Genomic DNA, 24,036 nt, shown 5'->3' on the forward strand with positions numbered 1-24,036 from the left:
AATTAGAGTAATCTCTTTTGTTATTGACATTAATGTAGCACTGTACGTTATAAAAGGTTTAATATTAACCAACCTTTTTGAAATCATCATCAAATACATCTCATTCAACATAATTCATTCATTTAGACTTAGATAGGTATTTTATAACATTTGTGCAGTTTCAAAGTGTCAGAAGTACATATATTTATAAATAATAGTAAAAGCTACAGTTAGCATGTCAATTTTCTAAATGTATACAAGGACGTTTGTAAAAGTGAAAAAGTAAAGGTATTTACGGAATATGCAAACAATCATCGTACTGTACACGTGTATAAACACATATGACAAAATTACTCTTCTTCCTAATTGATCCGATGAGGAAAAATAGATCAGTGTTGTGTTAAGAGAAAAATGAAGCTGACATTTCTGTGTACATCAAATAAAGATGATTGAGCTCAATTGTCACATTTACATGTTTATGCTGCAAAAATGCAGTCCCAAATACCATCCAGCAGGGATGGCTCGTTCCTTAGCGCGATCAGGCAACACACCACCAAAGGGCGAAAGGGAAGAAATTTTTCTATCACAGCTGTGACTGTTCTGGAGTCTGTCTTGCCTTTGAATATCGTAGTCCAATCAGCGTCGAGTTGTGTTCCGTACAGTACCGCCCCTTTTAGGGCGATTTCAGTCTAACTGAAAATCGCCGGGAATTGCTCTCATAGACTCTCATGTTAAGGCTCTTTTTTTCAAACTGCAGGCACTGCAATACATTCTGAATGGGTTCTGGGAGGGCACGCACTTACGTGCTTGTGTCACACGTAACCTGGTGTCGCGATCTCGTCACCATGACTACCATCACCTCAGTTCGGAGCAACTCCATCGTGTCAAATGCCATTCAGTCGTCGTAGTAATCAGGATAAATTAGCAACTTAAGAATTAGGGCCACCCAGACCAAATTTAAATATCAAGCATCTACAAAGGGGGGAAATCATATAAGTTACAAGTAAATTACAAGTAAGTAATACAATTTTTTTATTGTGAATTGTGATTGCACTTATTGTATCTCCCCAATTGTTTAATTGTACTTTTTTATTCATTGCACATGAGCCCGGATGCCAATCTTTATTCTGGATCTGCTGCACCTAAAATAAAATGCTATCTGATGAAGTCTGAATTAAATTGTTAGGGTGAAGGCTTTACTTAATTTTATGATTAATAGTAAAGCTGGTCTCTCTCCATGTTCAAAGTTTTTTGTGAGGGCAAACTAACAGATGACTTAAGATGTTAATTATTTAAGCTTTAATTTACCCATTGAACGGGTCACCTTGGCCATCATGGCAACAATTGCCCCCCCTGAGAGTTTTGGCAGGAGCCGCCACTGCCATCCAGTATACTAATCAAGGGTCTAAATTAGATTTCGACCAACTTCTAGGCTACTGTTTTGAACACACTGTATAGGCTATTGAGGGCGGATTAAAACACAGCCTTTCAGCTAACCCGCAATAGTGCAGTGTAGTGAGAGCACCTTTGACAGGTTGGGTAAAGTTTAGTGTTGTCGGTGACATTGCTGCCACGCATTTAATATTTGTTTCAGTCCGTGCGCACATCATTTGAATTGCTTTGTTTTACATTTCAACGTTCAGTTGGCAGCCCACCCTACTTAAATATTTTCAAGCGCGTTTGCTGCTCAAGTCAGCTCAACACAGATGAAAAAGAGCCGACTTAAAGAGCCGACTCGTTCTAAAACAACTCATGAGCATTGGCGTCAGGTTGATGTCATTTCCGCAGTCCGGCTGTGTACCTGTTCAGCTCTGTTTCAGCTCAGTCATGAGAAAGGAGCTGGATTCAGGGCTAAACGGCGTCAGAATTGACACTTACATGGAGAGAATACAACACAGCTGTATATGTACACTGAAGTAACACGGAATGGCTTTATTTTAAGCCATTTCTTACCCCAGCTAACATTGAAATTAAAAGCTGGGTAGTCAATATTAGGTTAGCTAGCTAGTTAGCTGTTTTTCAGGGAGCTGCTGCGCTCGCAGTCAGGCTATCCGAGCTGACAAAGAGTCGAGAAGCTGGCGAGGTGACTCAGGATGAACCGCTTCCGAAAGTGGCTGTATAAGCCAAAGGTACGTGAGACCTAAATCTCGACATGATTATTAACTGAACGCCTACATGTCTTTCACAAAAATGCTGCAAGATTGGCTGTAACAGCTATTGTTTTGTTGAATTGTCAAGTGTCGGTCATTTGTGCGCACCCAGTGTGCCGCTCAGGTAAAGATAATACATTACTTCTGTATATCCTGACAGGCATTGAGGGTATCATCACAACAATACTATTTCTCATTTAATCGCCAGCAGTTAGGAGCTGGTCTGTTTCAGCGTCTACTTTTACCAAAATGCGTGCAATTATTAAATTACATTAAATAATAAATGCATTTATTCATTGAAAATTATTTAAATAGTATATAATAATTAAACAGTAAATACTTTGTTGGAGGGGAAAGGAGTAGAAGGTCAGAGGGCATTATGAAGGTTTGTCCCTTTGCGGGAACAAAAGGTTCTACATATTATCCAACAAACTATGGTCCCATTTTTAAACTCAAACATCAATTTGTAGCAGCAAATGACTTTTCTATCCTCAAGAGGGATTCTAAACTAGGTATGTGCGATGATGTACATTGTGAACGTGTACCACTGACACACATCTTTTGCATGAAATACAGATTAGCAGGCCACCATCAAGCCTATACTATTTTATATGCTTATGGACACACGTCAATATAAAACTATTTGCCAATACTAAGCTTTAAAATGAACATTAAATGGAATAAATACAATATTGGAACAAATAATTTAGGACATATAGATTTGACATATTTGTCGAATATCATTAAGGCATGTATGTCTGACACTTCATCCACATTAACACTAGACACAGCAAGTCTTAGTCTGGTGCTATCACACCTCTGATGTTTGGCATGCATTGTTTGATAAGAATTGACAAGCTTACTTTGAAGACATCAGAATCTGATGTCTAAGTAAGATCTTTAAACTGTGCACTATAGTAACTAGGTAAAGCCTTTACTGTTTTGCACAGGACTAGCAGATTGTTTGTTGCTTTGTAATCTTTTTGTTTTTTAGTAATCAGTTTTAAATATGTAAAGTAGTCATGTTGATAAATAACATAATAACGGTTAATCAATTCAAGAGTTAAGAGAATTGTATGCTGAATGACAGTTAATCACCAATTAATTTTTTTTTAAATAAGACAGGCCAATAGTGTTGGAATGGGTTGGTTTGGCTGTAGTGCTAGACATACATTTCATACAGTCATCTGTTAGTATTTGTTTGCCAGTCATAAATTACAAGCAAATGTTCTGCAAATTTTGAGCGGTTTGTAGCAAAGAAATGACTCCAATTTATTTATTAAGACTTAAAGGCTTGTGACATAGAAATCTGGACAGCCGTGTTTTTTTTTATTCATATTCTCGGACAGTAAAGATTTTGGTAGCGTGGAAGGATTTTGTGGAATTGCCAATTTTGTGACTGTCTGGGAGAAGCTAGGCTTTGCGTTTTTTAGATACTGTTAATGAAAATTCTGTTTTATTGCTTTCTTTAGCTATTTTACTTTATTTTTAGAGGCATTTTAACATTAATCATTGCAATTTCTACAATTTATACACAAAAACCAAACAGTTTTGTCACATTGCTTTTTAATGACTGGGAATTTGTGGGACATGTGATAGTAAAGTTTTGAGGCCTACTTGTTTTAATAATAACTGCTGCTTTAAATGTGAGAGAAATAAACTCAATCAGGTCAAGTTGGCATTGGCCATAAGTAAATTATTTATATTGTGGAGTATAGCGACAGGGTATAGCTGGAAGATATCCTTTTTTATTTTTTGAAAAGTTTGTCATAGTGTGCTGGAATTCACTATCAGTTCAGAGTGAAGTAACATGCTACTTATCAGCACTTGTTTGATTTTGTAACTGGTATGTTTACAGTGTTTTTGACAACCCATAAACCTTTTGACAAGTACATATGTTTATCAGTAATGTGTGGCCTATAAGGTCTGACTTTGCACCTCTGCAATATCTGATATCTGTCTGACAACCCCATTATGACGAAGCATGTATAGTTCTCCTTAATATGAGTAGAAATACAATATCAAGATAAAGAGGGCATGCATTATATTTTTAATACTCTTTGTAAAAAGCTGTTAGAAAAGTTTGCTATATTGACATGACAGATCAGGTGTGACTTTCAATTCCAAACTCTTTAGTTCCAAATCTCTTTTCACTCAATTTAAAATAAGCAGCACTGTTTTTTGACAGTTCACAGTGTAGTTATATGTCTATTTGTATTAATACAATCCTTGCTTGTGCACCCTATATAAGTTTTTAGGGTTTTCCCTTCCCAAATTTAAGGTAGGTCAGCTAACTGTAGCATCCATCTAAATAAAAAAATATTAACTATCATATGTTGGGTGTCAGTTCTAAACAATGAGGCAGAAAGTAAAGCCTAGCTAGATTAGTGCTTTTTGACTTAAAGGCAATGTCAAAGTTTTTTTTTTAATTAATAATACCTTAAAATAACTCTTGCTGAACTGAATCTAACTAATAAATCAACCACACCTCTGTTCTGTACTTAATGCTACTGGCAGGCCAAATTGTTTTTAATTACACATTACAGGATAGACACAGCTAGTAAAACATACACAATACAGAAGATACAAAATGATAAATATAAAATGTGACCCTCTCAGTGTATATTTATATAAGCATCATAGAGTTATGGGTTTGTTGGGCACAGAAATCGGCTTATTTTCTATGCTGATATGTGTGCCAAATACATTTCATTACCCTTTTATTTTTAGTTAAATTCTGCACATTAGTCTCACCTATATGAATCAGTGACCATAATGCTTGAGTAGAGAAAACCATAATATTAGGGACAACATGTCATTAGGCTTGGTTAACAAGGAACAATAATGTAAAAAAAAAAGCTTTCATGGAATCCTTTCTAGAATGCTCCCCTCCCTAACCCATAATGCACTGCCTGGAGAATGTTCCATTTGATGTGTGGAATGTGGCAGAAAGAGGCCAAAGGTTGGCCTCTGGATCAGGGCACTTTTTGAATCCAGTGGTGGCATCCTTTGCTGCTATGTTAGACATTTTTTGTGTGGGTGGCCTAAAATTCTCAAGAATGTTGTCAAGGAACATGGTTGTTTTACGCAGTATTATGCTCAGTAGAAAACTATTTTGGTTTTTCATATGCATACTAATATAACAATTGCATTTTTTATGTCATTCTTTAATAGTAGTTTAAGACACGCTCTCTCACTCATCATTTTGTGTGGTACAGAGGTCAGACCCACAGCTACTCGCTCAGTTCTACTATGCAGATGAAGAGCTGAACCAGGTGGCCTCGGAACTGGATAGTCTGGATGGCAGGAAGGATCCTCAGAGATGCACACTGCTCGTAAACCAGTTTCGCTCCTGCCAGGTTAAGTCTCTTATCTGTTCCATATTGCAGGAGACTGACTGAGATTTATTTGCAACCAATGTCAACAAAAGCCACGTGCCTAATAACTTCATGCAGAGGTTGTTTTTCTGCCTTTGTTTTTTTCTTTTGCAGGATAATGTGCTGAATATCATAAACCAGATCATGGATGAGTGTATACCAGAAGACCGAGCAAACAGAGACTTCTGTGTGAAATTTCCAGAAGAGATCCGTCATGACAACCTTGCAGGACAACTGTGGTTTGGTGCAGAGGTATATTTTAATGTTGCTCCTCACATGGATTCTTTCTGTGACACTGTTCTTTGAAGTTTTAAGGCACAGAAAGCTGTATACAGTATATGAAAAGTGAAATGGCTTAACCCTTCATTGCATCGCGTAGCCTATTTGCAACAAATTTTTAAAAAATCAACGCTCTGCCAAAATCTATTGGTGAGATATATATTTGTTGCATGTTGTTGAATTAGAAATAAATTACTTTTTTTCTGTGTATTCAGTGGCTTTAACAAACAAAAAAATCATGCAATGAAGGGTTAAAGTTCCCTGGTAATCAAAATCAGTGCTTTTTGAATAGCCAATTCAAATAATTTGGGTCACATTCATTGACAACGGCTCTCCTTTTTAAATAGATTAACAAATGGGATTAACTCTGTGCAGGTCACTGGTGTTCCTTTACACCAAACTCAGTAAACCAAGGCTTTATAAGCCATTATGTTTTATTCACTTTTTATCAGAGTGTGACAAACAAAAAAAAGTTAGAGGTGTTTCTACACACTGTTGGTGATACAGTGTATTTTTATATATAAGCACAATAGAAGAGAACAAAGTGCACATCCATGTAGCACAGAACATTCCTGGGCATGTGTGGCTATTTTTATTTAGAGCAGTTAATTTCTGAATATTTACCTTTGGGCAAAAAGCACCGATATACATTCATCAGCCAGAGTATTTGGCCCACCCCCCAATGCCAATGCCTGTTATATTACAGTTGTGCATGTCAACATCAGGGATATGTTAAATGTTTGGCTGATGTTGGTTACTCATAGTACATGTGTTAAATGTGGCAGATATGATCAGGCATAATGACCTGACTGGCTTTGACAAGGGCAAAATTGTTATGGCTGAGCGACTGGGTTAAAGTATCTCTGACACAGTAAGGGGTGCTTACTGGCCATAATGAGTACTTGCAGACAGTGGTTCGAGGAGAAACAAGCCACAAACTGATGACAGGTTGTTGGGTGGACAAGAGTCAATAATGCCAAATGACTGTAAGGGTATGGAGTCTGGTATGGATCAAGCAAAGGGTTTTTTGTGGCTCAAATTGTGGTGCACTTAATCCTTCGGTGCGTGGGTCTGCGTAGTTGCTGGCCAGTCAAACTTCTTATGCTAACTCCTGTCCACCGTCAAAGGTATGCAGAACAGAACATTGGAAAAAATGGAAGAAGCTCAACTGGTCTGACAAATTCTGTTTTTGACAAATTCTGTAAAATGTATTAAGTGACATGTTTGAGAAGAAGTGTCGAAGTACTTGTGCTGATTCCTAGCAATGAGAAATGTGTCGTTTCCAATTTGCATAGGTTGCATATTTACGGTGAAGGTATAGGAATGTGCTTAGGCCATTTAATATGTCATTGGTCACTGCAAAAACCCAATATATTATTCATTTAATTTTTGATCATTTAAGGGGAAAAAAGAAAAATGAATAGTTGAAAAACGTTTGTTATTTTGGGTCTTTGTCCAGTGCCTGGCAGCTGGCTCCATCATCATGAATCGGGAAATTGAAAGCATGGCAATGCGACCACTGGCCAAAGACTTGACACGTTGTCTGGAGGAGGTGCGCAACATAACACGTGATCAAGCTCTGAGAGACCTTAATTTCTACACAGAGCGTATGAGAGAGGCGCTACGTCAGTTTGACAGCCTTTTTGCTGAGTTTGAGCTCAGGTACGTTCACCTTTAGATTGCAAAAATAATAATGCAATCACGTTATATTATTAATTAACATTCTAAAAGTATATATTAATTTTGTTAATTTTGATTGCAATTGTATCTGAGCTGTAATTGTGACAGTAACAGCACTGCAAGAAAAAAAATTATGTTATGCTTAATGCTGGTTATATTGTAGTTACGTGTCAGCCATGGTGCCTGTGAAATCTCCTAAGGAGTATTACGTTCAGCAGGAAGTGATAGTGCTCTTCTGTGAGACTGTAGAGAGGTGAGTGACACACAGATTGCTAAAGCAGTATTTTATTTTCACCTGTAATGAACATGAATGGCTGTAGGAAAAAAACATGTAATTTTGGTTATTCAGATTTAGCTCTGGGACAAAACAAGAATCCAAATTTAATTGTATTATTATTTGTTATTATATTCACTCACAGACTTAGTCAGTATTTATATCTTATATCTTTATATGTTATTTATCTTATTCTTTATCTATCAGTTTTATGCTGAATAGTATAGTCCATTTAGATTTTTTTTTTTTAGCAAATAAACATTGTTTCTTTTGATTTGTTATGTATGTCAATTTGACGTCAAGTTGATTTAGACTCCTGCTGAACATTTTCTTCCTTTTTTTTTTTTTTTACTTTCAAGTCTGCCAAGCATAATTGTATTTTCCAGTAAAAAGGTTCTTTACATTAGGTGACTTGGCAAGTGTTCAGCTTAGTTGATGAACTCAACACTCATGTGCAGATACATAGTTTTTTTTAAGTAAAAAAAAAAAAGTCTGGCTTGTTATCAAAATGTAACTGAAGCATCCAAGATTGTGGCTGTCATGTCCTTATAGCTACAACTGAAATCTGGCAACCCTGCCAAAACAGTCTGTAGCTTTCGTGTTTCGGACCAAAAGATAGATATCCTTTATATCCAAAAGAGTCATTTCATTTATTTCTCAATGCAGTGCCATAATGAACAACTAACTTTTGTTTTTGATCACACATTGTGTTTGTATTCATAACATTCGTAGAATTATTTTTTTGCTTTGTCTTATCTTTGTGAACATTAAATTAAAATGTTTTGTTTATATTTAATTTATCTACATTAAAATATTATTAAGCATTTTTATTAATAATTGTGTTGGCAAGATTAGGCATTGTGCAGTATCTGTTTCCAGGGCTCTGAAGCTTGGCTATCTTACTCAAGACATGATTGATGATTATGAACCTGCTCTCATGTTTACAATCCCTCGACTAGCCATTGTCTGGTAAGTCATTATTTTTTTCCAATACTGTAGATAACAATTTAAATGTTTTTAATTAAAACATTTATTATGTTGTTTTTAGTGGCCTTGTAGTATATCCAGAGGGGCCCCTTAACCTGGTAAACAAAGCAGAAGATATGTCTGAACTCTTCCGACCTTTTCGCACATTACTGAAGAAAATCAGGTACTTGTGGTGTCCAGAGTGGGTTTTGACATGTCCAGCCAACATTATGTGCTGACTGTCACTGTGCTTATGTACCAATTACAAACTTTGTATTGTTAGTTATTTAAATATATCTTGTTGTTGTTTTTGTATGGCCCTTAAGCCAGTGGTTATAAAGTAAGAGGTAAAACACACCCTCCTGTGACCAAGCTTAGCCAGGCTTAGTGTACTCATACTGCTAATAACAGTATGTGGTTTTCATGGTTCGTTTGTTGACCACTTATTTTCAAAGCAGTGTTTTAAAATGACGTTTTGGCATTATTCTTTCAGGGACCTGCTGCAAACTCTGACGGAGAATGAGTTAACAACCCTGGAGCGGAATCTGTGCATCTCACAGGATGGAGAGTTCCCCACAGGCTCTAATATCTCCACTTCAGAACCAGTCAGCTCAAAGAATAAGTCTCATCCCAAAGAAGAGTCTCATCAGAGAGAGGAGCAAAATGAGGTGGATAAAGTGGTAGAACTGGCTCTGTGTGCCTCTCAGTGTGAGGAAGATGAGGTGTGGGAAGAGAGCAAAGGCCAGCAGGAGGTCCCAAGTGAGGAAGAGGAGGATGTGGAGGTTGACCTGGCCTGCTCCATGCAGTATGATGAAGAGGAGATAGAGCAGCTTAACATGATGGTGCATCGTGTAGGTGATCACATGTCGACACTGCTCTCACCTCCAAGCCAGAAACCTTCTCCAAGCCACTATCACCAGAAGAACCGGCCCAGCCTGTGTGCATCAAGTGCACCTTCTAGTACTGAAAACTCCCCTCACAAGGCTCCTGTCACCCACCATGAAGGGGATGAACGGGTTTTTTTTATGGATGACCTGGAGGGAATGGGTGGTGGCGGCAGTTTTGAGACTAGCTTAGAAGACGTCCTCCAAGGACAGCTAGTGTCTCCTACTACACACCTCAAACCCCTAAAGCACACCATCTCTCTAGGTGACTCCACCTGCAGTGGTTGGACGGTGGCCTCTTCTGAACCTGGCGAAAGTTTAGACACATTACCGTTAGTAAATGGTTGGGAGGGACAGCAAGAAGAGGGGGAGGATGGAGAGGAACCGGCAGAGGTCATTGCTAACCGAACTGGAGGGATGAAATTGTCGGCCACGGTAATCTTCAACCCACGCTCGCCTAGCCTGCCTGACCTGGTGGTATTGCCACGATCATCCGAAGGAGCTGCCCACCGCCTGCTTAACTCCTGTGTGTGCTGTGCTGCTGGCTGTGTTGACACCTGTGACGATTCTTCTACATCAGATATCACCACTACAGATGGGGCACTTGAGTTTGACAAGCTCAAACTAACCATCACCAGCTCTGTTATCCAATCAGCAGTTGGGAGTGGTAGCGGAGGGAAGGGAGACGCACCTTTGGCCCTTCCGCCTCCGCCTGGTCCGCGATTGCTGAAGGAGGAAAATGAGGAGCAGCAAGCAAGGTTTTCACACTCACCCTGTTGTGAAAAGTGCCTTGCTTGTAGCTTAAGCACCTTGCCTTCACAACACAAAGACTCTGGAGAGTCAGCAAACAGATGTCCTCGTCAGGACAGAGCCTGTCAAAGCCCAACCAGCTCTTTAGCGAATGAAAGACTGGAAAAACAGTCCATAGAAAACAACCACAAATGCTCCAGGTGTGTATGTTTGTGTGAAATGAACATGATTAAGTTTAGTTCATCCTATATTATTTTTATTTGTTTTGATTTTATATACATATATTGTGATTGCTGTTTGCTTTTTGGGATATTTTTTTTCAATATTGAGTTCTTATCCTTTTTTTCCTTTGTTCCCCTTTTTCCCTTGTGTACTTGTAATTGGTGGGCTGCAGTTTACAGGTGTCACCTCTCAGTTCAGACACCAGCAGTGACTGTGAGAGTGTGTCAGTCACGACATGCAGTCTGTCCAGTTCATGCACACCCAGGTAAACAACTACAGCTTTGGGCAAATACAGTGTCAACATTTTGGTTGACCAAAGCCTAGTCTCAGGGTTGGGCTTCAAGTGCCACAAAATAATTGCTATTTTTTCTGTTTGACAGAAATGTTAAACATTTAATTAAAAATACATAATCATAAACTGAATGCTTTAGCTTGTGTCCTTGCCACAAAAGAAAGTCACCTAGTTGTATCTAGCCTACACTGGCTCCTTGTTAACCTCTAAATTAATCATGTTCTGCTAAAAACGTTCATATCTCATACTGGTCTTGCATGAAAATATTTTGCTAATCTCCTGAAGCAGCTAAGCCTATCCCAAGCAGTGTGTTCAGCCAATAACATTTTTTCTGTTAATTCCTGATTATAACTCATAGTTTAGCCTCCAATTTATGGGAGTTGGTAAGTTTGTACACACCTGATTGAAGTAAATTACCTGAGCAAATAAATGAAAAAGCTTTCAAAGTGGCACAGCCCAATCACTTCTTCCAGGTTGCTAATTCTTAGAAGTTTTTTTTTTTTTAATTATCTATTTTTCCCCCACTTTCCCCCCCCCAATTTTTATCCCTATTCTAGTCGTGTCCAATTACCCTGATTGTGTCCTCTATACTGATTCGACCCTTTTTGCCGCTGACTGAGGACGCCACTCCCCCTCCGGACGCCCCCTCCGGCAAGCAATCAGTACAGCCTGCATTTTTCACCTGCACGAGCCGAGTTCATACACCGAGAGACACTGCGCACGGAGGGTCACACCCCCCTCAATGTTATTCCTCAGCCCTGTGCGGGCGCCGTCAGTCAACCAGCAGGGGCCGCAGTCGCACCAGTTATGAGGACCTATGCTCCGACTACCCCTAACCCTGAACAACAGCCAAACGTTGTTCATACTGCCGCCCAACCCAGTCGGAAAGGCAGAGCTGAGTTTCGATACGATGTATCTAGAAACCCAACTCTGGTGCGCTAGCATACTTTACCGCTGCGCCACCTGAGCGGCTCTTAGAAGTTTTTAAGGGTTTTTTTCTTTCTTTGTAAATACATATTAATTACATTTCTTTTTTTTTTGCACCAATTATATTTTGAATATCAATCTATTTTGCCTTTATTTTCCTAAATATATAAGTCAACATGCCAATTACAATTAATAGTGTATTTTATGCATTATTAACCTATTGAGTTTACTCTGTTCTTTCTGTGCCTTTGTATTTCTATTAGTTCTGTCAGTAGTCTGACCACCAGCACTGAGATGTCAGAGGATCTTGATAACCAGGAGATTCAACTGGCTCTGCATGCTTCTAAACTGGTTGCTCACAACAAAATACGTGCACGTTTCCATAGCAGTAGTGACCTCATCCATCGTCTGTTTGTCTGCATATCAGGTATGTGCTGACTCAGTCATTTAATCATTTGCATTTATAGAGAACTTCAGGCAACAGTTGGAGGGTTGAGAAACACTATGGTGATGTGTGTGGTTACTGTAGCAGTGCCTGATGTCAGAGAGAGGCAGAGACCTTTTTTTTTTTTTTACATTCAATGACCTGTCCATTTGTTTGGTTTCAATTTATCTTGAATGCACACGCACACCCACACATTCTATTTTTAAAATTATTGAGAAAACAAGTTTAAACAATCTGATACATGTTCTACATCCGGATGCATTATAGTGTCTCATTAAAGAATTGCACACAATGCAGAACAAAAGGGGAGCATAATTATGAGACCAGAAATGAATTTGGGATTCGCTGTCCCAGAAATTAGGAGGAGTGTGTTTAATCTCTATATTTAACAATTTTCTTAGTAGTCCATCTGTGATAGGGAAAAAAATCATTTTAAGAGACACTGAAGTGTTTTCAGTGTAAATGTAAGTACATGCTGACTGTCTAACCCTGTATACACAGTAAATTTAAACCTTTTAAACAGTAATTGTAGTGTTTGTCAACCAACAATTTTTTTAATTATTAGTTAATCTCTTTCAAATCTGCACTTGCTCACCGCACCTCTGCTCATTATCTTGTATTGTTGCTGTCTTTAAAGTCAAATGCAATCCTAAAATATCAAAACATAGTTCTCACCTAAATGAACTGGCCTTGCTGATGATTACATTAATTGTTGTACTCATGTCTGTATTGTGTGCCCTTAGGTGTGGCTGATCAGTTGCAAACAAACTATGCAAGTGACCTGCGGAGCATCCTTAAGACATTGTTTGAGGTCATGGCAACAAAGTCTGATCAAGGGGACACTGAGAAGCAGAAGAAACGTAAGTAAACAAGGGAATAAAAACCTTACCAGGCTTGTGTCTTGCATCAGTGAGGTGATTTACCATTTGATCTTTTTGCAGGACCAAGAGTGGGAAGTGCTGGGTTAGAAGACTGTGCTCTTTGCCAGGAGACGATGTCCTCATCAGAGCTTGCAGCCAAGGCACGAGACGGACAGTTTGAAGGTTGGTACACACCTCATCATGCTAATGTAGTTTGCAAAAGGCTCTGTTTATTAGTAAGAACTGTTAGAAGTTATTGGTATTTTGTTGATCAGTTAAAAAAATAATTTAAAATGTTTAAAATTTGGATAAAGTATGGAACATCTTAACAGTTTCAAAAAATGTGAATGCAGAAAATGCTAAAGCAACTGCCCCTGTTTTTGCATCATCCCAGTTTGGATATCCTTCTGTGCTCTGGCAATCTATGGGGGTTGCACAACTCTCTTGTCTCAGCCGAAACAGTGCCTTGACAATACAATACAATAGTTGCCGTGAGAAGGAGGTGACCTAATGTTTTTACACTTTTACATAACCAGTCATGGTTTTGGTTCCTTAAGCTCAATCGAAACCCACTGACCTGAATGTTTTTTCCTGCTCCAACTCACTGAATGCATAATAATTAGCTCATGAGCTAAATCAGGTGTGTTGCGATAGAGAGAAATTGAAGCTTTGCAGGGATAAATGCTAGCAGGACTGACATAGAAATCTTGGCCTATAACAAGCTTAGCTAAATAAGTAGTGATACACTTCATATTACTGCCACTGCCCTCTAATTTTGACCAATGTTTTGTTTTTCTTATTGCCAAAGACCCTCCTGAGTGGGTTCCAGATGAGGCCTGTAACTCCTGCATTGCCTGTAAGGCTCCATTTACTGTTATTCGGAGGAAGCACCATTGTAGAAGCTGTGGAAAGGTACAGTGCGGCACAACAGCCATGGCACCCAGTTCAATTACATACTGTTTACTACTGAAATACAAGACTGATTTATTTAAGTGTCAAAAATGTGAAGTGATTCATTATTTAACATTGCTGTTTGATCTGAAAGACATGTCTTCACCAGTGTAAAGTATGTAGAGTTTACATTTAATATAAGTTGCCTCAAATCCTTTTGCTGCCAGAAATAAATTACTAAATCACATATAGCAATCAAACCTCGAATTTGCTGCTGAGAAAACACTGAAACTACTGTGTTCATTTTCATTTAAATTTTAAAGGATCTGTGGTGGCAAAACCTCAACTTGATCAAACCACCACCAGAAGTAGCAGAAAAAATATAGATTTATTGCATATTACAGTGAACACACAATAAAGCGAGCCATCCTGGGTAACGACTGACATGCATTGCCTTTGTCCCTCTCTTTATTCTTCCAATTTCTGAGGGTAGGCTTTGGTGGGCCTCTCTTTACCTACATAAATTTCATATACAGACATACAAGGCACCTCTCTTTTATATGAGCTAATTCCTTTTTGTCACTGGGCCCTTCTTCCCACAATTTAGAGTCACCTAACATCTGGTTCTTATAACCTCAAGTTGAAAAACAATCTTCTACTCCCACAATAACTGACCAATCCAGCCGATAGTAAATTTCTCTTCTTACACATAGACTAAACAAAAGCAGTACAGAATATGACCAGAGACAAACGCATCTGACAAATATATTGGTGATTTACCATATAGGATATTATTCCAAAATTCTGCACTTATATTGATTAAATATTTAACTGAAAAGACACTTCAAATCACAGTCATAAATAGTACATTTTAAATTAGGGTAGTGTGGTGTATCCTTTTAGATCAGGACAACACAGTTGTAAAAAAACTGAATAGAGATTATTATTCGATTATTATTTTCGATTTCCTTTTTTTTTGTCTGTTATCATTGTTTGTCATTTACTGTTAGGTATTTTCAGAGAGGAAAATATCTATGTCGATTATAAATGAAAAACATAAAAACATATTGTTAATTAATCTGTATTGATAATCTGTATTAATTCCCATGCAGTAATAACATTTTTATGCTGTATGTTTTAGTCAAACTAAACTCCACCACAGAAAGACTCAACATAATATATAACAATGTAATATATATATATATATATATATATATATATATATACAGTGTATCACAAAAGTGAGTACACCCCTCACATTTCTGCAGATATTTAAGTATATCTTTTCATGGGACAACACTGACAAAATGACACTTTGACACAATGAAAAGTAGTCTGTGTGCAGCTTATATAACAGTGTAAATTTATTCTTCCCTCAAAATAACTCAATATACAGCCATTAATGTCTAAACCACCAGCAACAAAAGTGAGTACACCCCTTAGTGAAAGTTGCTGAAGTGTCAATATTTTGTGTGGCCACCATTATTTCCCAGAACTGCCTTAACTCTCCTGGGCATGGAGTTTACCAGAGCTTCACAGGTTGCCACTGGAATGCTTTTCCACTACTCCATGACGACATCACGGAGCTGGCGGATATTCGAGACTTTGCGCTCCTCCACCTTCCGCTTGAGGATGCCCCAAAGATGTTCTATTGGGTTTAGGTCTGGAGACATGCTTGGCCAGTCCATCACCTTTACCCTCAGCCTCTTCAATAAAGCAGTGGTCGTCTTAGAGGTGTGTTTGGGGTCATTATCATGCTGGAACACTGCCCTGCGACCCAGTTTCCGGAGGGAGGGGATCATGCTCTGCTTCAGTATTTCACAGTACATATTGGAGTTCATGTGTCCCTCAATGAAATATAACTCCCCAACACCTGCTGCACTCATGCAGCCCCAGACCATGGCATTCCCACCACCATGCTTGACTGTAGGCATGACACACTTATCTTTGTACTCCTCACCTGATTGCCGCCACACATGCTTGAGACCATCTGAACCAAACAAATTAATCTTGGTCTCATCAGACCATACGACATGGTTCCAGTAATCCATGTCCTTTGTTGACATGTTTTCAGCAAACTGTTTGCGGGCTTTCTTGTGTAGAGACTTCAGAAAAGGCTTCCTTCTGGGGTGACAGCCATGCAGACCAATTTGATGTAGTGTGCGGCGTATGGTCTGAGCACTGACAGGCTGACCCCCCACCTTTTCAATCTCTGCAGCAATGCTGACAGCACTCCTGCGCCTATCTTTTAAAGACAGCAGTTGGATGTGACGCTGAGCACGTGTACTCAGCTTCTTTGGACGACCAACGCGAGGTCTGTTCTGAGTGGACCCTGCTCTTTTAAAACGCTGGATGATCTTGGCCACTGTGCTGCAGCTCAGTTTCAGGGTGTTGGCAATCTTCTTGTAGCCTTGGCCATCTTCATGTAGCGCAACAATTCGTCTTTTAAGATCCTCAGAGAGTTCTTTGCCATGAGGTGCCATGTTGGAACTTTCAGTGACCAATATGAGAGAGTGTGAGAGCTGTACTATTAAATTGAACACACCTGCTCCCTATGCACACCTGAGACCTAGTAACACTAACAAATCACATGACATTTTGGAGGAAAAATGACAAGCAGTGCTCAATTTGGACATTTAGGGGTGTAGTCTCTTAGGGGTGTACTCACTTTTGTTGCCAGTGGTTTAGACATTAATGGCTGTATATTTAGTTATTTTGAGGGAAGAATAAATTTACACTGTTATATAAGCTGCACACAGACTACGTTTCATTGTGTCAAAGTGTCATTTTGTCAGTGTTGTCCAATGAAAAGATATACTTAAATATCTGCAGAAATGTGAGGGGTGTACTCACTTTTGTGATACACTGTATATATATATATATATATATACATATATATATATATATATATATACAATAATGAAATATATGAACATTATTAAATTTTTTTTAGTATTTTTATCACAATTGGCATGCGTTTATTTTTAACTTAGTAGTACCAGGTGGTGTGAAAATGTGCATTTGTTAGAAGCATAATTAAAAGTTTTATAAGACCTTTCTGTACAGTTATTCATTTGTACTACCATTGTGTGATTATTTTTGCCCTGTGTCTTACAGATCTTTTGCTCTCGCTGCTCTTCACACTCAGCCCCATTGCCCCGCTATGGTCAGATGAAACCTGTAAGGGTGTGCACTCACTGCTACATGTTTCACGTCACACCTTTTTACAGTGACAGGAATGGTGTTTGACGGTAACCCTTCCTTGAACCAGCTTAGTACCATCAGACATGAACATAAGCACATTACCTTGCAGCAAGATCAACTGTTTAGTTAGAACTGCATACTTCTTTTTTAAGTTTGTAAATATGTGACATTCTCATTTAATTTAATTTAAACATTTAAATATAAATGCACTACTGCATTAGTAAAGCAACCCTGAGCAAAGAACAAATTAGCTTTAAAGTAATAAATAAATAAATTATTTAAAGTTAATGAATGCCTACTGTTAAGCACAGATGCTCTGTTCAGTATTTGTTCCTCCCAAGTTTTTGCGAATCTGGCAGTTACAGGTGAGCTGTGATGAAAAGCAAATCTAGTCTTAATGATTCTGTCTCAGTTGACTCTGAGAACGTCCTTATTATTTAAATGAAATGAAATCATTTTATCTCTTTTGCTATGTTTCACAGGGCTAAGATACATTACTGAATGTAAATCATGATAAACACATGAGCAACTGTGACAAGTATGAAGACAATAATATTACGTTGTTCTAATAATGATGTAATAATAGAACATTGTTTGCACCATTCATTTTAAGTGTGGTCATTATAGCACACTAAAGAGTTTTTAAATAATATTATTGTTATTCAGATGTTTTTATGTAAGAAATGATGCTGCTCTCTGTAATATAATATTGGGGTTTTAGGACATGTGGAATGGCTAAAAATGAAATGTACATATGTTGAAGTGGTTACAATGGGAGAAGATACTGTGCTCGTAATAGCAATGAATGTGTAACCATATAGACGTGGATGCTTTTTATATTATTTACTGAACTGGAAAGTTATTGCTTTTTACAGCAGCGTCTGATCCCTGATCTCTTTAAATGCCCTCACTGTTCCCCCAAACCAGGTACAACCCATTTATTTTAATTTCACACCATGTGAACTGCTAAGAAGCCTGCAAACATTTCCATCGAAACACACTTATGATCAGATTAAAAGTACATTTTTAAAGAAGAATTTTTTACAATTTAATGTTACAGGTATATTAATAGATTTGCAGAGCTGTTTTTGGCGGAACCTTACAACCCCTACCTCTTTAGTGCAGAGGACTTATTCTCATTGTTTTAACATTAGCCATGCGTTGTGAATACTCAAAATTCTAATTCACGGTGACTGTGTACTAATTTAACACACTGCCCCCTTCTGTCAACCCAGTGTCTACAAAATTTTTCAAGCAGAAACTGCTTCTACAGAAACCAAGTACCACAGATTGTCCTTAAATAGTCACTTAAAATTTATAGTATAGGCAAAAACTTTGCAAGCACTTAGCACTGTCTTTTTTTGCTTTTTTTATTAAATGTTAAATGTAGAGAGGGAAAAATAAAAATTTTAAGCTCCTGAGTGGTGCAACAAAAATTGTTTGTTTTGTCATCTCTTTAGGCCGTTAGTTCAAGCTCCAATAATGCCCCTCACAAGCCATTTAGTGAGAAGCTGTTGAATGTTGCTTCTTGGGTGGTAGCAGTGACATTTATGTCTCCCTTGTGTCGTGACACCAATCAACCCCACACTTGTCAGCTCATGTATGGACAAAAACAATTAGCACCTCATCTAAAGCGCATTGATTTGCCCAATTACATTGCGATTACATCCAGCTTAACTAAAGAGAGAATAGGGCAGGGGAAAAAATATTTAGTAATTGTTTAAGGATAAATATTACTTAAATAAAACACTTTATTAAGATCTGGTTCATTCATTTGGCTTAGAGGTGTATTCTGGAAACACTGGACACAAGGCGAGAAGGACAGCCGTTTATTGCAGAGCATATGAAAAGAAAAAATCTAAAATATGACTAAATAATTACTAATTTATTCAACTCTGCATTTTAAATAACAAGCTATACATGGACTGCTGTCGCAAAATACAGCATTTACAGTTACAACAAATGTGTTGGTACTCTGTGTCCTAGTCTTGCAACACAAAATTGACTTGTTATACAGTGTATCACAAAAGTGAGTACACCCCTCACATTTCTGCAGATATTTAAGTATATCTTTTCATGGGACAACACTGACAAAATGACACTTTGACACAATGAAAAGTAGTCTGTGTGCAGCTTATATAACAGTGTAAATTTATTCTTCCCTCAAAATAACTCAATATACAGCCATTAATGTCTAAACCACCGGCAACAAAAGTGAGTACACCCCCAAGAGACTACACCCCTAAATGTCCAAATTGAGCACTGCTTGTCATTTTCCCTCCAAAATGTCATGTGATTTGTTAGTGTTACTAGGTCTCAGGTGTGCATAGGGAGCAGGTGTGTTCAATTTAGTAGTACAGCTCTCACACTCTCTCATACTGGTCACTGAAAGTTCCAACATGGCACCTCATGGCAAAGAACTCTCTGAGGATCTTAAAAGACGAATTGTTGCGCTATATGAAGATGGCCAAGGCTACAAGAAGATTGCCAACACCCTGAAACTGAGCTGCAGCACAGTGGCCAAGATCATCCAGCATTTTAAAGAAGCAGGGTCCACTCAGAAAAGACCTCGCGTTGGTCGTCCAAAGAAGCTGAGTGCACGTGCTCAGCGTCACATCCAACTGCTGTCTTTGAAAGATAGGCGCAGGAGTGCTGTCAGCATTGCTGCAGAGATTGAAAAGGTGGGGGGTCAGCCTGTCAGTGCTCAGACCATACGCCGCACACTACATCAAATTGGTCTGCATGGCTGTCACCCCAGAAGGAAGCCTCTTCTGAAGTCTCTACACAAGAAAGCCCGCAAACAGTTTGCTGAAGACATGTCAACAAAGGACATGGATTACTGGAACCATGTCCTATGGTCTGATGAGACCAAGATTAATTTGTTTGGTTCAGATGGTCTCAAGCATGTGTGGCGGCAATCAGGTGAGGAGTACAAAGATAAGTGTGTCATGCCTACAGTCAAGCATGGTGGTGGGAATGCCATGGTCTGGGGCTGCATGAGTGCAGCAGGTGTTGGGGAGTTACATTTCATTGAGGGACACATGAACTCCAATATGTACTGTGAAATACTGAAGCAGAGCATGATCCCTCCCTCCGGAAACTGGGTCGCAGGGCAGTGTTCCAGCATGATAATGACCCCAAACACACCTCTAAGACGACCACTGCTTTATTGAAGAGGCTGAGGGTAAAGGTGATGGACTGGCCAAGCATGTCTCCAGACCTAAACCCAATAGAACATCTTTGGGGCATCCTCAAGCGGAAGGTGGAGGAGCGCAAAGTCTCGAATATCCGCCAGCTCCGTGATGTCGTCATGGAGGAGTGGAAAAGCATTCCAGTGGCAACCTGTGAAGCTCTGGTAAACTCCATGCCCAGGAGAGTTAAGGCAGTTCTGGGAAATAATGGTGGCCACACAAAATATTGACACTTCAGGAACTTTCACTAAGGGGTGTACTCACTTTTGTTGCCGGTGGTTTAGACATTAATGGCTGTATATTGAGTTATTTTGAGGGAAGAATAAATTTACACTGTTATATAAGCTGCACACAGACTACTTTTCATTGTGTCAAAGTGTCATTTTGTCAGTGTTGTCCCATGAAAAGATATACTTAAATATCTGCAGAAATGTGAGGGGTGTACTCACTTTTGTGATACACTGTATACTTATCTTAATTGTAGGCAAACTGCAGAAGATTCTTTAGCAAACTGCAGAAGATTTTTTTAATGTCTGGTGCCATTTTATCCTTCTTTGTGCCTAGTAGGCATGTCCAGCTTTGCAAGAGTTTCAACTTGCCTGTTTTTATCTTGTTGCCTATGCTTTCTCCTTCACTCTTTGAGAGATTACCTCATTGACTATACCTCCGAGTTTATAAATAGTTCTAGGATTTGACCAAGTTGCTTGTCATTGTGTCTGCAAGCAAACCAGAGGCATGAAAATGCACCTCAGGATATTTCAGTTCACGATGAAGTCTTCTTCAACTTTGCTGATAATTCCATATTAAATAGAGATTAAATTAGATTTATTATTGCTACTTCTCGAGAGCTAATGTAACTGTACATTGTTTTAGTTATTTATAGTTCATGCTAGCCCTTGAATTAGTCCTGCTTTCTCACACACCTCTATTGGTATCCTCAATGTTTGAGGTCCTCTAATAGCAGTACTCTGTGTACGTAGTACATTAGTGTCTGCTCACAGTAAGCTTTAAAGTACAGTACCTCTACTGCTTTTTGATCAACTAGTGGTCATATTCATATCTTCAGCTAAATACACTGATTACTATTGTTCACACAACTGAACATCTAGTCCTCTGCTTTTACAGGGACCATTTAAAAACAGCATACATGTCTTCACAAAATATTTACACGTAAAACTGCATTTGATATTACTGACCTGGCTTCCCATATACTGTTGCTTCCTTTTCTAAAAGAATTGCGGTTTCAGGACTGTATTTGTACTTTGACATGGCACTAAATAAGGATATGCTCTTACGGATTAGATATGAAATTAGCAGGACAGTCAAGACCCAGTTGATATCTGTTGGCTGTTTGTAAATAGCTGTTCAGCTGTTGAACTTGTGTGGAAAGTTTGGATTTAACTTGCAACCAATCCTCAGGCCTCAAAGTGCAGTTTCATTTTGCCTTTTCAGTCTTTTTTTACACAAAGAGCAAAAACAACGAAAATATTTAAATGTACAAAACTTTGTTTTCTGTATAAAGAAGAATCTGTGACAAAATTGTAAACCCTATTTATTCAAAGCTTGTTTTTATTTTAGAATGGCTGTTTTAATTCAACTTTTCAAATTCTAAAATTACGTATTTATGTCATGCAATGAAAATAATAAATACATTTTTTCTTCCAAAAGCAAGAACTTTGTCTTTTTTCCAGAAAAGGTTGTTGCTGCTAGGATTGGACTAGTATCAGTATGATAATTAAGAATTATGTTTTACAAACAACACAAACATAGTATTGCAGTTGAAAGATTAATGATAGTTGACCAGTCTTTTTAAATTCAAAATAAGAATGAATCATGGTCCAGGAAAAAGCTCTAGGTCTACCACAGACCTTTATTGGCCTAAGTCTTCCTAAACTTTAACATGATTTGAAATGTTGGATGGAGAATATAGTTATACAGTGGGTTCAGACAGTATTTTAAATTCTTTGACATTTTGTTGATTTGAGTATGAATGTATATAATTGCCAATTTTGCTCAGAAATCTACACTTATTTCACTCATGGAAAAGTAAAAACGTTTTCTCCCTGAAACTTAATTAATATATATTTTTTTTCAAATATAACTCCAGGTACATCTACTATTCACATCATTACACCATAATAAGATTTTTAAAAACCTACTTTTATAGTAATTTATTGTTGTTTATTTGTCCTTACAATAGCTAAAAATTAAGACGTAGGTCCCACTTGTTTCTACCAGAGAACAATGTGAAATGGTGTAATTGCACTAACCAACCTGTCCATTGTAGGCACTTTTGGAGCTAGACGCTGGTCAGCATGAGTACTCTGACTGGTCTGTGGCTATGCAGCCTCATATGCAACAAAGTGTTTTGACACTTTTCTATCACAGCCAGCACCTTTCAGCAATTTGTGTTACAGTAGCTCTTCTGTGGCATCGGACCAGACAGGCTAGCCTACGCTTCCCACAAGCATCAAGCCTTGGGCACTCATGACCCTGTCACCAGTTGTAGCTTTAAAAAATTGCTATAAAAAGAAAACAGCTTTCTAAAGCACTCCTTTTTCATGAATTCATGATGTAAAACACTCTGAAAAAGTGTGTAAGGCCTTGAGAAAACATGGTAAGTGGTAAACAAAGTCATTCCTGTTTTAAAACTATATTGGAATACTTTAACTAGATACAGAAATCAGGCTTGTGTTTACCTGTGATAAATAATTTCTAACAATTATTATCAAATCTTCTGTAATATTACAAATCAAATTTGAAATTAAAATTTTATATTATTCATAGATATTTGTAGCCATTTAAAATTTTACTGACTAGGTCTAAGGGTGGCATGGTGACACAGCAGGTGATGTTAGCTTAATGATGCTCTCAGGGTCCTGTAAACCTGGATTTGCATGTTCTCCTTGTGTCGCTATGTGGAATTTCGCAAGGTACTCTGTTTGCCCCTGTCTCCCAAAAACATGCCCGTATAGCTATTGGCTGTTCAGGATTGCCTGTAGTTGCGGTAGTGAGCAGTTTAATTTTTTTTAATTTTTTTTTTAATGCATTTTCTCCCCTTTTTCTCATTTTTAGCGCGTCCAATTGCCCGATTGCATCATGCTTCCTCTCCACCAATGCCGATCCCTGCTCTGATTAAGGAGAACGAAGCTAACCCACGCCCCCTCCGACACGTGGCCAGCATGCCCTATGCATCTTATCACCTACACTTTGACGAGTGCAGTGCAGCTCAGCGTTGCGTATGGAGAGGACACACCCTGACAGCACTCTTTTCTCATCTCTGTGCAGGCGCCATCAATCAGCCAGCAGAGGTCGAAATTGCACCAGTCATGGGAGAGAGAGACCCCATTAATTAACTGGTTAATTTTTTATGCCTTGCACCCGTGTTCCAGCTAGGCTCTGTACCCAGTGTAACACTGATCAGGATGAAGTCATTATTAAAAATAAATGAATGCTTTGTAATATTTTATTAGGTATTTATAGGTATTCAAACCATTTAAATGGTTTGGTAGGACTAAAAACCTTTAAATTGTGTGGCTTTTAATGAGGAAAACATGGTAGGTGACGGTGTATGTAGCGTCCTTGACAGCTTTGATGTGATACAGTCTTATATCAGTAGTTGTCATGGTAACGGCTGTTAACTGCATTGCTCTGGTAAAGGGCTT

General features: G+C 38.3%; 1 protein-coding gene across 2 annotated transcripts; it reads left to right on the top strand.

Moving 5' to 3' along the window:
* The first annotated feature begins 1,834 nt into the window (after positions 1 to 1,834).
* Positions 1,835 to 18,959, top strand: zfyve28 (zinc finger, FYVE domain containing 28). Of its 2 annotated transcripts, XM_063007745.1 has the most exons (15): positions 1,835 to 2,108; positions 5,348 to 5,488; positions 5,621 to 5,758; positions 7,245 to 7,447; positions 7,629 to 7,718; positions 8,619 to 8,708; positions 8,788 to 8,889; positions 9,199 to 10,539; positions 10,734 to 10,826; positions 12,044 to 12,207; positions 12,969 to 13,085; positions 13,167 to 13,268; positions 13,894 to 13,997; positions 17,094 to 17,156; positions 17,663 to 18,959. In XM_063007745.1, exons 1-15 carry the CDS (start codon positions 2,073 to 2,075, stop codon positions 17,666 to 17,668), a joined length of 2,790 nt encoding a protein of 929 aa, XP_062863815.1. In that variant the 5' UTR covers positions 1,835 to 2,072; the 3' UTR covers positions 17,669 to 18,959. The 2 variants fall into 2 exon arrangements, with proteins under 2 accessions (XP_062863815.1, XP_062863814.1); XM_063007744.1 differs by having other exon boundaries at positions 17,094 to 18,959.
* The last annotated feature ends 5,077 nt before the right edge of the window (positions 18,960 to 24,036 follow it).

The sequence above is a fragment of the Trichomycterus rosablanca genome, chromosome 13 (genome assembly GCF_030014385.1).
Source record: "Trichomycterus rosablanca isolate fTriRos1 chromosome 13, fTriRos1.hap1, whole genome shotgun sequence".
NCBI lineage: Eukaryota > Metazoa > Chordata > Actinopteri > Siluriformes > Trichomycteridae > Trichomycterus > Trichomycterus rosablanca.